General features: G+C 45.1%; 1 protein-coding gene across 3 annotated transcripts in view; it reads left to right on the top strand.

Moving 5' to 3' along the window:
- The window catches only part of GLI3 (GLI family zinc finger 3), a 263,705-nt gene that overhangs the window by 71,488 nt on the left and 171,083 nt on the right, over positions 1–21,134 (top strand). For all 3 annotated transcript variants that reach the window (XM_087861211.1, XM_087861210.1, XM_087861212.1), the window contains exon 3: positions 16,794–17,036. In XM_087861211.1, the coding sequence (XP_087717337.1) occupies positions 16,794–17,036 (243 nt within the window). The remainder of the gene's footprint in view (positions 1–16,793; positions 17,037–21,134) is intronic.

The raw sequence follows: 21,134 nt of genomic DNA, 5'->3' as shown, positions 1-21,134 counted from the left end.
CCATGGTTTCTATAGTGGGGTTACTCTAAAGCAAAAGGTTTTCAACCGATTCGCTTTACCCACCAAGGAGTACAACCCGTTGGAATAGGTTTTAATCCCTCATCTTGCATTATTGCTTTCTCTTACACTAGTAAAAACTGCTCCTAGAATGTGGAATTTCATCACTTAAAAAACTAAACCTCTTTTTACACTCTTTAAGTGGATTGAAACACGGGAGTGTCCAACCGAATTGAAACACCACCTTTCAAAGCTTTATAGCGCAGGGGTGTGTACAGGATTTTTTCAGCGATTATTTTTGTAGACCCATTAAAAGGGTAAATGAATTTACAAATGGCCTGGATTTTCACCTTTTGGAGCCATTCGAATTTAAATGACAGAAAAAGGTATTCAAAGGTTACTCGAACAGCCCGTGGGAAAGCATTAAACATTGGTGTGCCAGAGAGGAAGCCATTCTGTTGGCCAAATACAAGGTCAAGACACTGGTGGTCAGGCCATCTTAGGATTTGTTCCTTGATTCTGAGGTATACGGAAGAGAGGTGGTGTATCAGATGGAGGCGGGTTGGGTCCAGCAAAGACTTAGCTGGAGAAAGGACAAATCAGAGAGAGGCGACTCTAAGAAAGAGACGACCTGGTGGCGGGGATGAGCATTCCTTGCCAGCACCGGGAGGCGTGTGGCAATCAGGGCTGGACTTGAAGATCACTCTTTAATGTAGGGGAGAAAGGAGCAGACCAAAAGGAAAAGCAGGTGTGTAGAGGTAAGTGCTGGTTTGTTTTTTTCCGGAGTCAATAATGAGGCCCTTGGCAAGGAAGACTACAGTCCGAATACTACAGAAAGAGGCCACCAGTATTGCACAGAACAGTGTTTGGATGGAAGATCTGTAATTGGCGAATACTGTTATTTGACAGGAAAAGACAGGTTTGCGATGTCGATGAAGATGGGGTGGAAACATAAAAAAGTGTTTCCATGGGGCGCCTGGGTGGCTCAGTCCGTGAAGCATCTGCCTTCAGCTCAGGTCATGATCCTGGGGTCCTGGGATCGAGTCCTGCATCGGGCTCTCTGCTCAGCAGGGAGCCTGCTTCTCCCTCTGCCTGCCACTCCCCCTGCTTGTGTTCTCTCTTTCTTTCTCTCTCTGTATCTGGCTCTCTAACAAATAAATTAATTAGATCTTAAAAAAAAAAAAAGAAAAAAGAAAAACTGTTTCCTTCTTCCTTTCCTGGACCACTCCTCCCCAGGAGTTCAGAGCCAGTAAGGCATCAGAAGGAAGACAAATAAAGACAAGCTTCCAGCTGTCACTTTGTGAGGCTGCACCCGTAAGAGCCAAGGGGAGGCAAGCAACTTCTCTCTAAGTTGGGAAGGAAGTTGCAGCGGTTGCTAATGTTCTGCTGAATGAACTGAGATGCATTGATTTTATAGGGAAGGCTGTTACATTTGCTAGCTGGACCTCACTCGGATTTTTTTCCCCTATAAATTACAGAACAGACTCAAGAGCCCCAGTAGAACTAACAAAATTATCAGGCACAATAAAATTGCCTGGATTATGTGTTTGGACTGCTGTCTTCTCCAGTTCTTCCCTAAGACAGGAGTAGAACGGTTCCAGGCAATGAGTTGAGGATGGAAGAATTTTTATCTGCATGGCTTGGCAGTAAAGTTAAAGCTTTTCTGCCAAGAAATATGAATTTCCACTTGTGTCAGCAAGATGTGAATTAAAGAAGAAAGAAAAGTACAAAACAAACAAACAGAACTATGCAGACGCCCTCGAACCCAAGGTACAGCGTTTTGGAGCATTGGAGCAATTGTTAACGAGTGTGTTATTCACTGTATCCCTGAGGGGTTAGGTGGGGTTGACCAGCCTCCTTGAAAATCTGAATTAGAGTAGACTCACCTAAGACCTTCCCAAACCTCCCCTAAAATGGTCCTCCTGGTCTGTTCACCCACCTTCCAACACCTGAAGGAGCTTTTCCTTCCAGTAGTCTCTCAATGCCAACTTTCCACTTGTCCACCGTGCCAACACGATGGCTGTACCTTTTTTCTTAGGTAGTTCCATGTCTAGAAAAACCACAGTCCTGGGAATCACAAGGGCAGCAGCCTTTGGTTTTTACGCCTCTCAGATGGTCAGGTTTTGTGCTGGGATACACGGGGACCTTGGCATGGATGTGTCTGTATGACTGGAGCATGGAGAACGGCCAGCCTGAGTCCGTGTGTGTTTGTCGTGTTCTTTGACTCAGCCAGACCTAAACCCCCTGGACCTGGTTCTTCATACAAGTTGCAAAACACTGTCTGGGAACCCTGGCTGCATCTGCTTCTGCATTCGGTCAGGAGAGTCCCAATTTGGTGGGAATTGGAAGTCTCATGACTCGATTCTTGCATCTTCTCCTCCATCCCTATTAGCAAAAGTACTCGCAGTCCGGTAATCCCACCTTCCAAAACAGATCACGAGGGAATAGTGGGATATGGCCTCTGTGCCCTTTAACTGCCAAGAAGAGTGTGGCACTTTTTTTTTTTTTTTTGGATAGAGCGAGAGAAAATGTGCATGTGTGTGCAAAGGCAGGGTGTTGGGTGGGGGGGAGGGGCAAAGGGAGAGAGAGAGAGAGAGAGAGAGAGAATCTCAAGCAGACTCCCCGCTCAGCACGAATCTGATGTGGGGCTCGATCTCACCACCCTGAGATCATGACCTGAGCCGAAATCAAGAGTTGGTTGCTTAACCAACCGACTGAGCCAGCCAGGTGCCCTGAGAGTGTGGCATTTTTGACAGACAAGTGTACTTGTTTGTTTTGTGATTGTTCTTAAACTTAGAAAGCAAAACCTATACAACTCCAGACACATGCTAAGCTGGATAAGAAGGCCAACCCTTAGTCACACACACCTCAGATTTTATATTTAAAATTCATTCTTTATCTCAGCACTTAGCGCATGTGGACACTGGAAATGCGTTCTATCTTCCGGTATACGAGAAAATCCCGAATCCTTCTTTTGCCGCCATAGAAATTGTCAGGGTTAGAATCATGGGGAACTGATTTCATCCCCAACTTGCTGACTTGTGACTTTGGGGAAGGTCATTTCTCTAAACCCGATTCCTTCATCTGTAAAATGGGGTGATACCTTAGAGATATCTTACGGTTGGGAAGCAGCAGTTCAATACTAAGTTCTTTGAAATGGTGTTGCCTTATTTTGTATGTTTCCTGGGTGTGTTGCATCATCTCACTGACGGGTGTTCTAGCACAGCCTGACACAGGTCAGTCAAGGGATGGCACATTTTTTTTCCATGAAGGATCAGCTGTTAACAATTTCAGGATTTGTTTTGTTTTGTATGTTTTTTTTTTAAGATTTATTTATTTATATATTTATTTATTTATTTATTTATTTTGAGAGAGAGAGAGAGACAGCCAGCGAGAGAGGGCGCACAAGCAGGGGGAGTGGGAGAGGGAGAAGCAGGCTCCCAGCGGAGCAGGGTGCCCGATGCGGGGCTCAATCCCAGGACCCTGGGATCACACCCTGGGCCAAAGGCAGACGCTTAACGACTGAGCCACCCAGGCACCCCCAATTTCAGTATTTGAATGGGCCATTTGGTGCTGTCACTACTCCGTTCTGCTCTTGTAATGCAAAAGCAGCCAGAGATGATAGGAAAACGAATGAGCTTGGCTGTGTACTTGTGGACACTGAAATTTGAATTTCACATACTTTTCATGTGTCATAAAATACTCTTTTTCTTTTGATATTTTCTAGCCATTTAAAACTGTAAAATACACTCTGAGCCCACACGGTGTACAGAAACAGGCAGTGGGTGGGAGTTGCCAACAAGCATCCTCAAGGAATTTGCTTGATCTTTTTTAGTAAACATTGTCTATGGAGAAACAAAAAAGTGGTTTTCTTAGGAAGATTCAAGTGTCTTCAATCATCTTAGAAAACCAAGTAGAGAAGAGATAGGTCTTTTCAATGCAAATTTCAAGTAGGCACTCTACAAATATTGACTATGAGCCTGACCCAGGATGCTTCAAAGACATGGGTGAAAGAGATGATCAGTTGCAATTACAGGTCATGAACTTGCATCTTTTCCTGAAGCAGCAGAAATGCTGCCGATGTTTAGCCTGGTTCCCGGTGAAATTGGACACTGGTTTGTTCCGTGGGGGGTTCTGGAGCACGTTTCTGCATCGTCCCCAGCACTGGTTTAGTGGAGTGGACTGACTGGAGACGTACCATCTAATCTAAGGGGAAGCAGTTGGGGAACTCAGCCTCCCGGCTCCTGGCCCGGGGCACCTGCAGCCCACCATCCTGCTTTGTGTCATTATCAAACAGAGAATGAAGAGATTAGCGGTGGTGCCTGGCATTCATAAGTGCCCTCGTTTATATAGATCTTTTTCATATACTATTTAACCCTCAGAAAACCCTATCAAGTCAGAGGGATAGGTTTTATTATTTGCCTGTTACGTAAGGCAACTGACAATGCGCTGTATTTTAAGTTACCCTGGGTCACCGATGAAGGGCTGGAGGCAAGTCTGGGGACGTGCATTTCTAACTCTTTTTATTATGCCATGCTGCTTTATTAAACAACATGGCAGTTGATGTCATTAATACCCAAACATTAAAAAATAAATTGAAAAAGAAATAACATCCTGCCCCGGTTCCAGCCCCTGGCAGTGATTTTTAAGTGGAGAGGTTTGTGTTATGAGAATTTTTGCTTTCAAAATGCTACATGCACCTCCCGTAAAAGGTTGAATTAAATGATTTTATTTTTGGTAAGTGGCCCATGTAAGTTTATTATTTATTTATTTGGGTTCTTTTTGCTTCAGCTCCTTTGGCTAAATGAAGCACTGCTGTATTTTTATTGCATACCCCATCATTAAAAGAAATTGAAAAGACGCTTGTTAGTTTTAATATTGCATGGATGGAAATATATCTGGCACTTTCAGGAACAGTTACAATTCCTAATAGTGCATTTTAAGAAGTAGTCTGGTTTTGTTCTTGATTAAAAAAAGAGAGCGAGAGAGAAAACTTTCTTAAATTTGCTATAATCCGATAATCATCTTTCGTTGGGGAGAAGGTCTCTGCGTAGTGTGACGCTGATTTTATTGACTCATTCAGCGTTCCTTTCCAGCCTGTGGGAGGGGACTGTGCTCTGGGCGGCATGAAGGGCCTTTCATTTGTTGGTAAATAATCCAAGCAAAGCTGCTTCCAAGCACAAGTTTCCCCCCTTTCTCTATAAACCATATGCTTCTTTAACTATTGGACATATGCCCCTTTCCGTAAACTACGTACGGCTTTAACCGTTGGAGCTGTTGTTAACTTGAACGCAAACCAAGTACGCAGACTGCTTTTTTGCATCCAAGCCTGCAACACAATCCCGCTGAAGACAGTATTAAGTATTCCTTTGCAGAATAGCTAGCTATTCAGAACCCAGAAACTCTATGGAAAGGGAATAGGTCATTTGATTACTACTGTCTGAAGTGTCTTTTCTGGGTAACTTTTATAGGGAGAGGGAGAATAATTTCAACAAGGATGATAATCTTCCCATAGACATACAGAGAGATGGGAGGCAAATCAGTGTTCTGAGGGCTTTCAGAGACTTTGCGGGGGTTACTGGTCCTTTATAATAGATGAGAGTCATGCCGATTTGGCCATTTACCTGAAGTATGACTCCAAGGGGGTTGCTTAAACTTGCTAAGCCTGGGGATGTTTACCTGAGTGACGAGGGTGATGGATACTGCATACCTGATGGGCCCGTGAGCATTCAATGGGCTTAATGTAGACGGAGCACTTTAAGCACAGCCTGGCTTTCAGAGCCACTGGTGGTAACGATCCTTTGTAATGCAGTGTCCCTTCTACACCTTTCTCGGGGTGGCCTGGTGAAAGCTGAGTTACCCAGTGTGGCAGGGAGGGAGATGAGAGCATTTGGTATTGTTTGGAAGGCATTTGTGTATTGATATGAAATAATTAAAAATAATCATATGGGGCACCTGAGTGGCTCAGTCAATTAAGCGTCTGCCTTCAGCTCAGATCATGATAGCGGGGAGCCTGCTTTTCCCTCTCCCTCCACCCGTCACTCCGCTTGTGCCCTCTCTCTCTCTCTCTCTTTCTCTGTCAAATAAATAAATAAAATCTTTTTAAAAAAATCATTATTTTAGGGGAGCTTGGCTGGCTCAGGCAACGGAGCGTGTGACTCTTGATCTCAGGGTCATGAGTTCGAGCCTCACGTTGGGTGTAGAGATTACTACATAAATAAATCAATCTTTTAAAAAATCATCATATTTTAAATGAACAAGTTTATTGAAATCTCTATACACCCCAGTATCAGTGTATATAATAATTTAATAATACTTCAGTAATAAGAGTTATTAATAGATATAAGAAAAGCCTGCCAGCCACTTGGATTTTAAGAGGTGGAATAAATCGTTTAAAACAAGACTTCAGGAGATAAATTTGTGGCTAATTTTTAATCTATGTGAACTTAATTTGGACTTCCATAGAGGTTTATTGTAAAGGTCATACTTAATGATAGATGTAAGAAGTAAAATAAACCAGCTAGTTCTGCTATCTGAAGTGACTGGGAAATATAGAAACATATAGAAAAAAATAATCCATAGAAATACTTTCATGCTATTTTGGTACATTTCCTTTAAGTTTTTTGTTTTGTTTTTTTTTTTTAGGAATTTTGTATAGAAATGATTATGTATTTCTCTTCCTCCTCCCTTCCCTTCCTCCAGAGATCTGGAAGTGTGGCAGTCTAGTGGGTAAGTGAGTGGACTCTGGATTCTCACTGAGGCTCTGCCATTTTTTTAGCTGTGCTTCCGTGGACAAACGTGCCTCCATTTTTGTACGTATACAGTAAGGATCACAATCACACTCACTTCATAGGATGGGCATGGAAGCCTCACAATGGTACCTGGTGCCCGTGAAGTTCTGTGTTCTTTAAAATCCTTGACTGCACTATATTTAAGGACATGAGATTCCATCGTATAGGATAATGGGCATTTATTTTGTTAACTAGTTTTCCTTATAAATAACACTGTGATGAACATCCTTGAATATAAATCGTTGTCTTCTTTGCTACTTTTCCCCTTAAGATGCATCCCGGAAGTGGAATCATGTGATACATCTAGTCAATTACGGAAATATTTTAATAGCGTGAGAAAGTGATTTTTTCCCTGTCTCCCTCCTAACACTCAATACTTTTGCTTTTACAGTTTTACTGGAATGTTCCCAGTTGTTTTCTGGGTGTAAGTTTTGTGTTGAAAGTCCTTTAGGGTGGTACTTAGCCTCCGTTGTGGCCGAATCTAGTATCCTACCTATTTTTGTACGGCCCATGAGTTAAGAATGATTTGTTAGATTTTAAATGTGATGCGTGAAAATTATATAAAAATTCAGATTTCACCATCCATGAATACAGTTTTATTGGAAGACAGCCGTGCTCATCGGTTTAGGTCTTCTCTCTGATTGCTTTTGTCCCCTAGAGCAGAGTTCGGTGGTTGTGAAGTTTGCAAATATACACAAACTTGAATTTTGGGTCAAAATTCAAATTTAAGTTTATTTTTTATCACTGAGTCGGGAGTTCCAGTAGCCAAATATTTAAGGGTGGACTTTGGTGTCCTCACTCCCTGGGATCCAGGTTCTGCCTGAGAACCAGCTATGTGACCTGGGTAAGCAACCGAGCTTCCCTGTGCCACACGGTTTTCTCATCTGGCAAATGAGCATAATGACAATGGCTTTGTGATCAAGTTACAATGACGAGAAAGCGAGCGAGGTGAAGTCCTTCCTGCTGCATATTAAGTAAATGTTAGCTGTCATTAATTGATGCATGGGTATAGTTGAAATTGGCAGGCTTTTGAGAAAAGTGATTGGTAGGACGAATGAGTGAAAGCAGAATTACATGTATTTTAGGAAGGTGGATGAATCTGGTCTTTTGTTTCCTTAATCGCTTTTACTGGAACTTCTTAGAAAAACAACAACAACAAAACCATTCCGACGTTGGGACGTTAGGTTCTCCTGAAGGTGCCTGGAAATCTGGAACAACGTCAGGAGAAAGGTCTGACTTGGCCTTGACCATGAAGATGTGCTCTGGGGAGATTAGGTTTTGTGGCCCTTCCTGTGTCACAGACAGTGTCTGAGCCGTGACTTGAAAATGTTTTATGTCGTTGCAGACTTTGGGGGCTAAGTAAAAAAGCAGGCTGGGGAGGCCATCTCATGCCTTACCTGTGGTAAAATTGTGAAGAATGGAAACGTGGTATTTGATTTGGGGTTCTCAAATGTACACTTCATAGCTGAGGTCAATGTGGGTGGTGGCTGGAGGGAGCTTCTGTTGTAGAAACTGGACCCAGCACCACCTGGCCTTGCCCGGAAGCGAAGTCAGCAGAGGTGAGCTCTGCTCCCCTGCCCTAATCTTGTCACGGGGATGGAACCTCTAGCTCATTTCGGTACAATAATGATATTCCCTTGATATTTAAATGTGCTCTCCAGGAGGGTCTGATTTCTGCAATGGAGTAAGCACGGTCTTTAAAATTTTATTAAAAATATAATACTGCCATATGCTCAGGCTTTCTCATTATGCAGTCTTCTAAAAACAAAAACTATGCAACATAAACACACCAGATGAAGCCAGTTAAGTTTGTGTTCATTCTTGCAATTTAAAACATGGTAGAAAGGTTAGGGAATGGGACTTTGATCTTGAGGGGGGAGGAGGGGTGCAAACCTGAAAGCCACCATTCCAAAGTGCCTCTAGAATGTTCCTGTGTGCCTTTAAAGGCAGAGTAGGCTCTGAGTCCTCTTGCTGGACGGGCTGGAGTGAATCTCTCCGGGCTGATAGGACGGTCCCATCAGAGGACCCAGCGGGCAGCAGAAACCTACACACTGTGGCCTTGTGAACAGGCTTCTCATTGTTTCTGTTAAACTGCTGGCCGTGGGTCTCCTTATGGAATCTCTACTGCTCACGTCTGTTGGTGCAAAGTAAGAAAGAGAGACTCTTTATTCTTTGCTACTAAAAGACGAAAAGCAAGTTCTCAAACAAATCTCTAATACCTAAATGTTCGTGAGACTGTTACTCACAGATAGGCATAAATGAGCTATTAAGCAGAAGGAAAAAAAATTTGGCCCTCCTGAGAATTTATTGTACTGCCTTTGATGTCTCTAATTAACTCACTCTGTGTAAGCAGCGACTGGCAACTAATAGCAGGCTAAGAGAAGAGGCTTCGTGACATTTCGGAATTCTTAATTCAAGGGAGGGTCTTCACAAGCTTGTGGAAACGAAGGAAGATCTCCTCCTCCCTTTTACAGGAGGGCCTGCAGGGACCCTTAGGGTCCCGTTTCATCTGTTTTATTTTCTCTTCCCTGGTGTAGGCAGGACTTGGCTAGTGCTTTCAGTCTGGAACTTTCGAAGTTGGTTAGCACCGCTGGGTTTGGGTTTGGACTTAAACGCCCCAGCGTGTTGGGTGGTGTTTGCCGAGTTACAGGAGCACTTTGCTGTCCCTGTCACTGACACCCAGGACACAGGGTGAGCAGGGGTGCAGACCTCAGACTGGTGAGGGTTAAGAGGCGTGGAGGAGAACGTGTGGAAACCCTGGAGGCCACGGGGCATGCCTGGTGAGGCCTCAGACAGGCTGATAGTGTTATCAGCTCTTGATTTTCCAGATGGGCAAGGACCCCTCATTGTGTCATCTTTGAGGAAGGCAGGAGGCTGCTTGCTGCGTATGCCCTCAGCTCTGGGCTGCAGCGGGGCTCACAGCCATTGCCACGTTGGCCTCTTAAGTTAATCTGAATTGCCATCTTGCCTTCCCTGCCTACTTTCTTCTACCCCAGGCACCCCTTTTGAAGTTGCATGGAGCTCTGTAAGCGGAGTAGTGGGGAGAGCACCAACTGCTTTTTGGAGCAAGTAGTTTCTGGTGATGGGCCGGTGGGATGCTGGCCAATCTAGACCCCCGTTTTGTTCTTTGGGAAAAGAACTCTAGAAATGTTAAAACAACGACGATATTTGCACGACCCTGATGGACAGCTTCTTCTACTTTCTCTCCTTTCACTGGGACCTCCTGCTTGATGAAAGCAGGAAGACCGAGCTACCCCATAATCTAGGAGGGAGGATTGCCACTGGAATCTCTCCAGAGCTTCAAATCCTGCTGCTGGCCTCGTCTTGCAGGCCCTGCCGTTGGTTTAAAGGTTGCAGACAAAGCCCAGCGCTCTCTCCTGATCCATCTGGGCCACTCCCTCTGTCATCAGTCATTGTCAACGGGAGACGTATGTGTAGCTGCACAAGGGTGATGTCTGACCCCAAGGGCATTGGAAATGCTCTTAGAGAAGGCATTGTTTGCTCGCTGCCTCTGGAAGCCGAGCTCCAGACATTCTAGGGAGCAAGCAGCCCCTTGGCTGAGGCAAAAATGCAGTCTAGGTGGAAAGAGGCAAGACTGTGCTTCTGAAACCTACAGGAACTTCATTCCTCCTTCACGGCTGAATTCTACGATGCTTCTGAATGTCCTTAGCCTCTTCTCTTTTCCATTTGTGGTCTCTCTTTGGTCAAAGGCATGGGGAGAATTCTGAAAGAGGGAGGCGAGGGCCTGGGGCCCGCCGGTTTTTATTCAAAGACCATCGAAATGTAAATAACCAACGAAATGAAACTGACAAGATGCAACAAATGCGTCACGGGGAAAAACGAAATAACACTCTTTCCAGACCCAGCGAGGCAATTTCCTGGGGGGAAGGCAGAACGCGGGGCTGTTTCTTGCCCAGATCAGGAAGGTGGGGCTCCAGGCTCGTGGAAACACAGGGAAAACTGCAGCAATGCACAGACGCCATTGGCCGAGCCGCCGCGGGCGAGGGGGTGGGTGCGGCCCCGGGGGAGGGCGTGCGTGCGTGGGTCTCACACCCGTGCCCGCGAGTTCCATGATACCGAGGCCCTGAGGTCTCACCATCGATTTGTCATTTGGGCCCCGTGGGTGTTTCCCAAGAGTGGGTTATAGTCCCAAACACCTGATGGGGGAGTATCAGAGTTGTGGAAATGTCTCTACGTGAACCTCTAGTTACTTGCTGTCCTCTTCTGGTGGTGGTGCTGGTGGTGGAGGCTGGGAGGGCATACAGACCCCAGGTATCATTCCCAAAACCCGGTCCACACATAGACCTCCCACCCCTGCTGTGGACAGGGCCTTGTGGCCTGGTCGGGCCTCTTCTTGCAACCCTTCCTTCCCTGCCCGTTTCCACGGCAGAAGCAGGCAGCCTGTTTCTGGACCTGGCCCCCTGTCCCGCTGCAGCGCGGGTTTTGGTGGGGACCCAGGGAGATGGCAGAGATGATCGCATTCTCCGACCGTCAAGGAGTCTTTCTTTGCTTAAGGAAGGGGGCCACGTCTGCTAGGGAGGGGTCAGGCGTGGTCATCTGCATATTGACTGAGCCTCAGACCTATGTTTTAATCCATTTGAAGATGACTTTATTATATCATTCCGTACGGAAATGGCGAGGTCTCGCCAACTCAGACCTTTTTAAACATGGAAATATTATTCTCTTGTTAGAAGCCCCATTCGGCTAGAAATCTGAGTATCCAGTCTTTTTTGTCTCCCCCCCCTTAACATTTTGTTGCTTCCTCCACCCACCCCCCAACCGCCTCTCCTTTTGGCTCACCGAAATCTGAGTGCCACTTTTCTGGGAAAGCCTGATATTCTGACTTCAGTTTTGTAATTTAATGATGGAGAGTTTCCTTAGTAAACCAAATTTAGAGTCCTAGAATGCTTATCTTATATCCAGACCTTGAACATAAAAGGCATTTTATACCCGCAATTGTTCATTTAATGAGCAATTGCAGAGTGCAGGCCGGTTAAGGGATTGAGCTATATGCACTATTATTGCAAGAAGTATTCCGAAATACCAGAAATAGGACGTAAGCTCTGATCAGGGAGACTGCGAGCACAATTACCTTCTTTTCAAATCCTTCTGTGACACTGCGGGAGGAAAAAGGACTTTGAAACTTGAAAGGAAAGAGCTTGCTTTCAACCTCAAAAGCTAGGAGGAAAGGGCTCTGAAATTTGCTCAGAATTCCCAATTCACCATTAGCCTGTTTCTTCCTTTAGCCTCAAGGCATTCTCCGCTTTTTGAAAAGATGTTAAGAAATTCAGTCACAATAGAGAGCCTAGTTTTGAACATGTTTCACTCGGTCCATTGAGGTCTGGGCTCCAGCCTTTGTGTGGGGTGAATTGAGCTGAGCAGCTAGCTGGTTGGAGACAGGTGAATGAGGAGTCGCTGTGCAGTCGCAAATTCTGGCAAAGAAAGAAGCTCCCCCCCCCTCCTTTATTTTACAATATGCATTCCTGCACAACCCTGCTAGTGGTAATATGTGGAGTTGAGCCTGTTCTTAAGTCAATACAGAGTACTTGGTTTATAGCAACTCTTGTTAAGTTTGTCTTGTAATTGAAGCTGCTGTTGACCTTGCTTGGGGACCATTTGTAAAACCGTTTATTTAGCATAAACTGAAATAATAAACCCTCCTTCTCTCGGGCTGATTGTGATAGGGTGACATTAGTTTGATTTAATGATTAGCCGCCTGACCCTTCTGCTGGAGAGAGCGGCTTGAATAGAGAGAGCTCACTCGGAAGCACTCAGAAAGAATACTAATGAGCTTGTTAAATTTAGCATGGCTCCAACCACGTTTAATTCATCTAATGGGAGCAGCACTGCCTGGGAGAGGGAGAGGGGACGGCAGAGGGAGGCAGGGAGACACCGAGAATGTTCCTAGAGGGTCTGCACACTAGAGAAAGCCCACCAAGAGAAGTTTGCAGAAAGTAGCTAGCCAGAGCCTGGGGTCCGAGTTGTAAGTATCGCCCATTGTCTTATACTCTGTGTCTTCTCTTGTCTGGGGGAAGAGAGGAGTAATGGTGTTAAAACGGGATTTAAGGGAACAGTTTAAAAACCGATGTTAACTTTTGAAAAAGGCGGCCACGTGCACGCACCGTGAGCTCCTGATCAGCTCATTTTGCTAGGGTGACAGGAGGTGTTTCTAGTTGGTGATGTGGTGCAGGGTTTTATTTTTATATTGAAAGAATTGTCTGAAACGTTTATCCGAGGTCCAGGCGGGCAAAGCACTGGCTTCCTGGCTTGCAGTGAGAAATCGTGCAAGAGTTTGTGAGGACGTGCACAGGAGTGTGTGTTCGAGTCCTGCTTCACGCAAGCACGCTTTCTTCAAGCCTTTCTCGAGAAAGGTCTAAGCAGCGTGTGCAGCAGTTTTCAGAGATCATGGCACTAAGACTCGACGTCGGTTGCCTTTGGATGAGTTTGGAAAACCTGGGGCAGTTTGTAAAATGTGCTGCTTGGGCAGCTCTCCATCTGGGGACAGGAGTTGGTTAACTTCCAGTCGAACGTGGGTATCCACAAGGAAGGAGGTACAGAGGGGGATTATGATGACAGTATTTAAAATAATTTTTTCCTGAAGCTTTTTGGTGAACTGCATGTTTCCGTGTGACCCCCGAGTCAGCAGCTGTTGAACATAGAGAAGCACGAACAGTCCCCTTGTGTTTGGCCGTTAAAGTCCCTTGGCAGATGCTCCTGGAGCAGTGGGCTGTTTGCTTACATTTTTGCAGCAGACTTCTGCTTGTGGCCGTGGTGGACAGTACGTTTCTGTCAATAATTTGGCCTGGCGTGGCCTGTCTGCACTGACTCTCAAACTTTATTGAACAACTCGGCACAACTGAACGAGATTAGACAGCTTTCGTCTTTTGGCTTACCGACGTGGTTGCTAAATTTATAAGAGCAGGCAGGAATATTGCTTGGAAAGTTTCCTTTTCACTGTAGAGAGCGTGCTCTCCAGCCTCAGAGCTGTTTGTATCCCGGAGTGTCGTACTGTCAAGTTTTGATCTGAGTGCCCGTCCGGAGCAACCTAGTACACCAGGTAGACTTCATGAAATATTCGTCTACTGGAATTTTTTGGAGAGGAGGGAGGGTAGCTAACAGTGTGTTAGCGTCGACTGTTGTAAAAGTCAGTCCGATGGACGTTTCTACGCTCAACAATTCCGTGCCTGCAGTTTACTTTACTAAGGCAATTCGTTATCATTTTTTCTTGTATTCAGCATGTAAACTTCACTTCTGTCTCGTTGTAACTTTCCTGTTCACACGTGTTAGTTGAGCTTTCAGGAAGAAAATAATAAAAGTTTAGCACTTGTGAAAAAAATCACTTAGCTGAAAAGACACCCCATTTCCACTCCCCCAGCCCCCGCACCCGCCCCACCAATTACTTCCTTCTCCCAGGAGGCTGGGGGGACGTGGGAGGACTCTGGTCAGACCATGCCAATTATTCCATTATTTGTGAAGTTGGGTTCAACTGCTCATCGTAAAGGCTTGGCTTCTAAGAAACTCACTCTATTATAGGGATGCAGCTTTAGGAGAAGAAAAGTTAATTTCTTCTAGGAAGATTAAGTCAAGGGAATCCTGTTTTCAACCTGGAACAGATTAGTGGAGCCTGGTTATTCATCTTAACCAGAGAATGCTAATCATGTGTCTCAGCAGCTCTTGGTGAGGGCTCCCTGGCTTTCCAGACGAAGGTCCATTCTACAGAATTTCACCTTAGTGCCACAAGTTCACTTCAGGTTGAAACTGGAAATAAAGGTTTTATACAGGCGCAAATTAGTGGAAAATATGACTTTGGCCCCTGGTAGGCTATAGGAATTTTTATAAAGCCAACTAAGAGTTTTAATGTTTTTGACACCCTTCTGCTTTTACCTAACTGCAAACCCTTATTCTATAGCCTGCAACTTTACTGCTAAGGAAGTCTGAGGGTGGAGTGGAGCCTGAAAGTATTAGTCAGAAGGGAAAATAAAAACGTAAGGATTTTTTTTTTTTTTTTTGGTGCTTCGTTTTTAAATTAGCAGAAGCCTGGTTTGAATTGCCTTTGTAAAGATCGATCTGTGAAAATGGGGGATTACACCCATTTTTTTTTCCTGTTTAGTAGTTACTTGATAGATTAAACTCCTAATTTATCCCATAATTACAAGATTTGGCGGTGAAGCCCTGCACGAAACAAGGCTAAATAATGTTTCACAGTTACCCTGCAGTAGTCAGCAAATTCACTGTAAAGACCAAAGCATACCTCCTTGGCTATTCTGTTTTGCAAGTTATTTGCTAGACTGAAAAACAAAACAAAACGAAACATTGCTTATTTCTTCCAATCCCAGACATAGGCAGAACGATGAAAATTGCTCCTGGCTTTGGGTGGTTCAGGTCATTAGTCATCACAAAACAGTAGCCGTGACTATAGTATATATTTTCATGCTCGCCCATGTTTGTAGCTTTACTTTCTTCTGAATTGGTACAAACAGCCATCAAACTGTGGAAGCATACTTTTCCTGTGTTTTAGGGGCTCTCAGCCAGAGATAATTGCTTTATGAAATACTTCGAAGATCAGTTTATGTGTTGGGATAGGATGTATTCACAATCTGTCCATGTAAAATGTACGACGCTATTATTACTTACATACATATGTATATTTCAGATGGGGAATGGGACATCACTCTCAGATGAGATGTCTGAGCCGTGCCCTTACAGCTTTGTTTCCATCAGCACTTACCTTCCAGAACAGTCTGCTGATGAAATGCAGAGCTTGTTTGGGGGTACCTAGTATAGAATGTGTGTGTGACTCCAACAGATGAATTGGCCCATTTGTTGTGGGTTCAGATCACTCGTTTGGTGCAATTTTAATGCATGGGTTCTTTGATGTGCTATTCTAGAAAGGTCATCCAGTCACATTTGCAGAGAGCCCTAGAGGGTAGATGGGAAGTTCCTACAGATCAAAGGGAGCAGAAGTATTAGGAAGCTGGAATATTGAATGTATGTGGAATTTTGTCAAGCTGTTTCTCAAGCGTGTGAAGCAGCCTCTGGACCCCAGCAGAGAATGTGCCTGTGTCCACATCACTGACGCCTTCCTCGCCTACAGAGCCGTCTTGCCCTGGGAATTAGTCTCACCCCATTTTCTTCTTGGTTCTCAGCTGTTCCATGAGCTGCAGAAAGCAGTGTCTTGCAAAGGGCACCATAGGTTGACCTTTACCCCTCATAACTAGTGGGTCTTGTGTCCTATTTCTAACTCCACTAACCCAGTGGGTTAAAGATCTGACTTAAAAAATAAAACAAAAGGGGCGCCTGGGTGGCACAGCGGTTAAGCATCTGCCTTCAGCTCAGGGCGTGATCCCAGTGTTCTGGGATCGAGCCCCACATCAGGCTCCTCCGGTATGAGCCTGCTTCTTCCTCTCCCACTCCCCCTGCTTGTGTTCCCTCTCTCGCTGGCTGTCTCTATCTCTGTCAAATAAATAAATAAAATCTTTAAAAAAAAAATAAAATAAAAAAAAACAAAAACAAGAAAACTTCTGGATCACTTTAGATCCTTCGACCCACAGATCACCCAGAGGCACGGTGGATGTCTGAGCTGCCTGATACCTGAGCGGCCCCGCTCCCTCAGACAGACGGGGGAAGCTGGGCACCCGTGGTCTCAGGCTGGCAAAACTTCCAGCTCCACTTGGGACCTGCAGGGACATTGGCAAGTCCCTAATGAAAAGCTTCCCTGGCAGATTCACTTGTAAGCCGGCGATGATAATTTGCTGACCCCCTACATCTCAACTTAATAGGCTCATTTCCTGCTCCCCTTCATCCTTCGATTTGTATTTTGGACCCTCATTCATAAGCAGTTTTGTCTGCAGGATATGCCTTCATGGTGCAGCTTTCAAAGTTGCCAAGAATGGGGAGTAGGCTTTTTTTGGGGAGGAGGGCTGGAGAGGGAGACCTCATTGATGACTGGTTTTGAATTGCTCCTTCGAGTGGCTCACAGAGCTTCCATTTTCCTTCTTTCTTTAGAGGATGAAAGTCCTGGACAGACCTATCACAGAGAGAGAAGAAACGCAGTCACCATGCAGCCACAGAGTGTCCAGGGCCTCGGCAAGATCAGCGAGGAGCCTTCGACATCCAGCGAGGAGAGGGCCTCGCTGATCAAGAAGGAGATCCATGGGTCCCTGCCACACCTGGCCGAGCCCTCCGTGCCCTACCGCGGGGCCGTGTTTGCCATGGACCCCCGCAACGGTTACATGGAGCCTCACTACCGTAAGTGGGTCCTACCCTGCCGCCCTCGGTCGGGGAGCCACGGAAGGCTGGGCGTGCGCGCGCATGCGTGCTGTCTGAATTATTGGGCTGGTATGAATTTATATCAATGTTTAACTTACTGTCCAGTTTTTGTTTTCCTTCTCCTACGTCCTGTCCATTCCTCTTTGTAGAGAGTGCCATTTTTGGACGTATCTAAGTGAGTCCGAGCCTCCATGGGGCAGCCTTCAGGAAGGACACCGTCCATCTGTGGCTAAGCCACATGGACCGTTGCTGGGAACGAGAACCAGATTTCTTCCACCCAAGTAGATACTGTAGGAGCAAAATTGGTTGACGGGGGGTAGTTATTAAAGTGGGCTGCCCTGGCAGAAGTCCTGAACACCCGCTATCCTCATTTTGAATGATTTTTTTTGCTTCCTTGTTGAGGACAAACAAACCCCTTTTGAGCAGATCAGTGCTAAATTCCTTCCATGTGGAAGATTCTTCTACATGTTTGACTTTCTTCTCTACCCAGCAGACCAGAAACACGGGAAGCTCCTTTTCCAGCGCTCGTAAAGTTTAACGAATTCACTAGGACTCAGAACCCAAATATATGATGGCTTCCTCCAAAGAAAAATGTATACGGGTTGACTTTATTTGTGGCCTGTTTCTGGTTAGGAAAATATAATTTGGTTGGGGGGTAATGAAGTTCATGTCGAGGTACCAAAACTGCAGCTCTTGATTACAGATTTATCACCTCGCCAGGATACAGACTTGCCATTTAACCTCCCCGGCTCCAATTCCAGATGATCCATTGAGCTCCAGAGAGGGGGACTGGTTTGTGTTTCCCGTGTTCCACATCATTCAGAAATTTTAGTGTTTTAAGGCAAAAGGTCATTAGCCAGATGACTGATTAGCGAGGACAGCTGATTAGTGCCTTTTTTTTTTTTTTCCCCTCAAGAAAGTGCCCAGGATAAAAGCTAATTTCATCCCTTCGTTAGCTGGCTTGCAGCAGAGGGGAATGTTCCCTCATCAGGGCGCAGATCAAAGAGCCTCGAGCAGCCTTACGTCTCAGCAACTGCTTTCTCGCCGACCAGATTACATTGTTGGTAGAGATGGAAGGTCCATTATTTTTTTAAGTGGTCAGAAGCATGGAGGAAAAGGTTTTATGGATTCTTCTAAGCTTTTAAAAAAGGCTACGGCTTCTCTGATTAAAAAGCGCTTCTCCGCCCTGTTGCTACCGTTGTTTGTACAGATCCAGAAATGAGGAGGAGGTGGGTGCTTGCTTCTTTTTCTTCCTTCGTTAAAGTTTATTTCGTTTGCTTTGAGGAGCGAGAGTGTACAATAGGGTTGGCAGGGTGTTTCTCTGAGCACGTTCTTGTTTTCTCCATTGCGTTTTTCTTTGCGGGTCTCTATTAGATAGCATCCGTGCAGAAAACGTGAGGGGCTCTGCAGACTTCCTCCCAGCATTAATACTCGCTGGCTATACTTACTTTTTTAAAAGAACCAGGTCTAGCTTATCACCCAGAAGTTCCCTGCATTGTTTCCATCCGTATGTGTGAACACAAACTTTCCCCATCTCATATTTACATTTTGCTTTCTGTTCTAGATGCCCACTAATTATGAGGTATGTAACTGGCAGGACAGCTGATGAATACTTCTTTTCTGGTTGATGGAAGCGCAGATGACCGTCAACTTTCTCTCTGTGCCATTCAACTTGCAGCTTGTTCTTGGTTCGTTTCTTCTAACGGTGTGCCCGTTGACTCCTCTCCCCTTCGTTCGAGGGATAGGCTCTCTGCACACCTGGGATCCTTGGCACCTCTTGGCAGTGGGCGTTTGTGACCCACCTCTTGGGCCTCCAGTGGAATATTCACTAGCACAGGGCACTGCAGAGCTCTTAGTGGGGCTTGGAACTGTTCTATTGAGAGGACATAGACCGATAGGTTGGATGCTCCTTAGCTTTCCCCACTGTATTGTTCAAGTCACTGTTAAAACTGCATGATGGCTGGCAAACTATGTATGTTGCCTGTAACCAACTGGCAGATGCCATTTTGAGCCACCATCCCAGTATACTTCTAAACTGGTCATAAATAAATGAGATCCTTACACATACAACATGGATGGGGAGTTCTAGGGATCATACAGATTGGATTACCATTTAGGGGATTTGGGCTCAAGCTCCAGCTTTGCCATGTAATGGCTGTGCGGTGTGGCCAAGTGTGCTGACTCTAAGAATCATTTCCTAACGATTTATTTGGTGTTATAATGTGACTGCTGATCCACAGTGTTTTCCTGAGAATTAAGTGAGACAGTGCAAATATAGTATTTAGTAAAATCTCTGGCTCATGGTGAGTGCTTCAGATTATTATGACACCTGTTTCCCTATGCCTCCACTTCTTCCTGGTCCTTCCTTTCCATCATCATTGCCACCATCATCACCATCACCACTATCACTACCATCTCCATCACCGCCATTATTACCACCATCACCACCATCACTACCATCACCACTATAATTAGCACCAGCACCACATCACCACCATCACCACTGTCATCAGCACCACCATTGTCATCATCGTCACCACCACTAACACCACCACCATCACCCATTCACCGCCACCATGACCATCAACACCGCCACCATCATTACCAATACCACTACCATCACCACCATCACTGTCATCACCACCACCACTACCATCATCACTACCATTAGCACCAGCACCACCATCGCCACCATCACCACTGTCATCAGCACCATCATTGTCATCATTGTCACCACTGCTACCACCACCACCACCACCACCACCATGACCATCAACACCACCACCATCATTACCACCACCACCACCACCACTACCATCATCACTACCATTAGCACCAGCACCACCATCATCACCTTCATAACACCACCACATCACCGCCATTACCACCACCATCACCACCCAACACCAACACCATCATCACCAATACCACCACCACCACCTTCTCCATCACCACCTGTCTGTGATGAGTTCACTCTCCAGACCAAGTTGGTTTTGTTAGTGCTGCAGTCGTGTGTGTTTTGCTGCCTTCCTGAGATCTGTGTGTTCTAGAAACAGATTAGGAATTGAGTGGATTCTAAGTCTTAGGAAAAGGGTTGGTGTGGTCAGCACTGTGTATGGTGGCCTTCTGAACATAACCTTTCTCCCTGAACCTTAGTGAATTGACTATGTATTTTTTTGTATTTTGTAAGTGAAGAAATATTAAACTTCTCAAATGATTTTGAGGGGTTTTAACCTTTTAAATACTTGGCAGGAAGTGTTTTATGTAACAAATACAAACAATATATATGTGGAAAAATGAAAGCTACAGAATTATTCGTAGGAACTATTTTAAAGATATCGTAAACTAAGCCTGAAGGAGTTAGATAGGACCTAACTTTACTGTTTCTAGAACCCAGTTGGTTTATTTAGTCTTCTACCACTATAATGAGGATTTTTTGGTACTTTATAATAAAACCTTATCTGGATGTCATTATCCAGGTAAAGCTAACGCATGACCAATGCAATGCTGAAGTTGATAGGTCCTCCACAAACTTGTAGTGTATGAGGAAAGTGCGGTCTTTTTAAAACGAGGCATGAAAGTTCGATCACGTTCCTTTACTTGTCAGTCCTGCAGCAAAACTGTCAAAACACAAGTTCGCTACAGACCTTCAGGGGCTCAGGGTTCAGGAACATCTTTGTAAGCTCTTCCCTTTCCTGTGACTCGTGTGCCAACCCCACCAGGTTGCTGGAGAGAAAAGACTCCTCCAGTGCAGTGTAGCCGGGCACGGGAACACTCCCAGGAATTCCTTCATTTCTCTGCGGTTGGAAAATGTGGACTTTCCAAGATGCCTAATTGATGCTTCTATATATGCTGACTTTGTATTTCTAACCTGTGGGCAGGCTTCCTGTAAGACCGGAAAAGGGAACATCGTTTCTTTACCCTCAGAAGGACATCTGTACAATTTGTATTGCACAAGACTTGATTACCCTTGGGTCTGCACTGTTGCGTCTTCGCAAATGGCACTGACGCTGGATTCAAAGTATTTTAGGTTTTGCGGGTTTGACTTAAAAAAAAAAAAAGAAAAAAGAAAAGAAA

Source organism: Ursus americanus, chromosome 3, assembly GCF_024610735.1.
Source record: "Ursus americanus isolate L20-20 chromosome 3, mUrsAme1.1.p, whole genome shotgun sequence".
In the NCBI taxonomy this organism is placed as follows: Eukaryota; Metazoa; Chordata; class Mammalia; order Carnivora; family Ursidae; genus Ursus; species Ursus americanus.
Note: the sequence above shows the minus strand (reverse complement) of the source record. Positions and strands in the feature narration are given on the sequence as shown.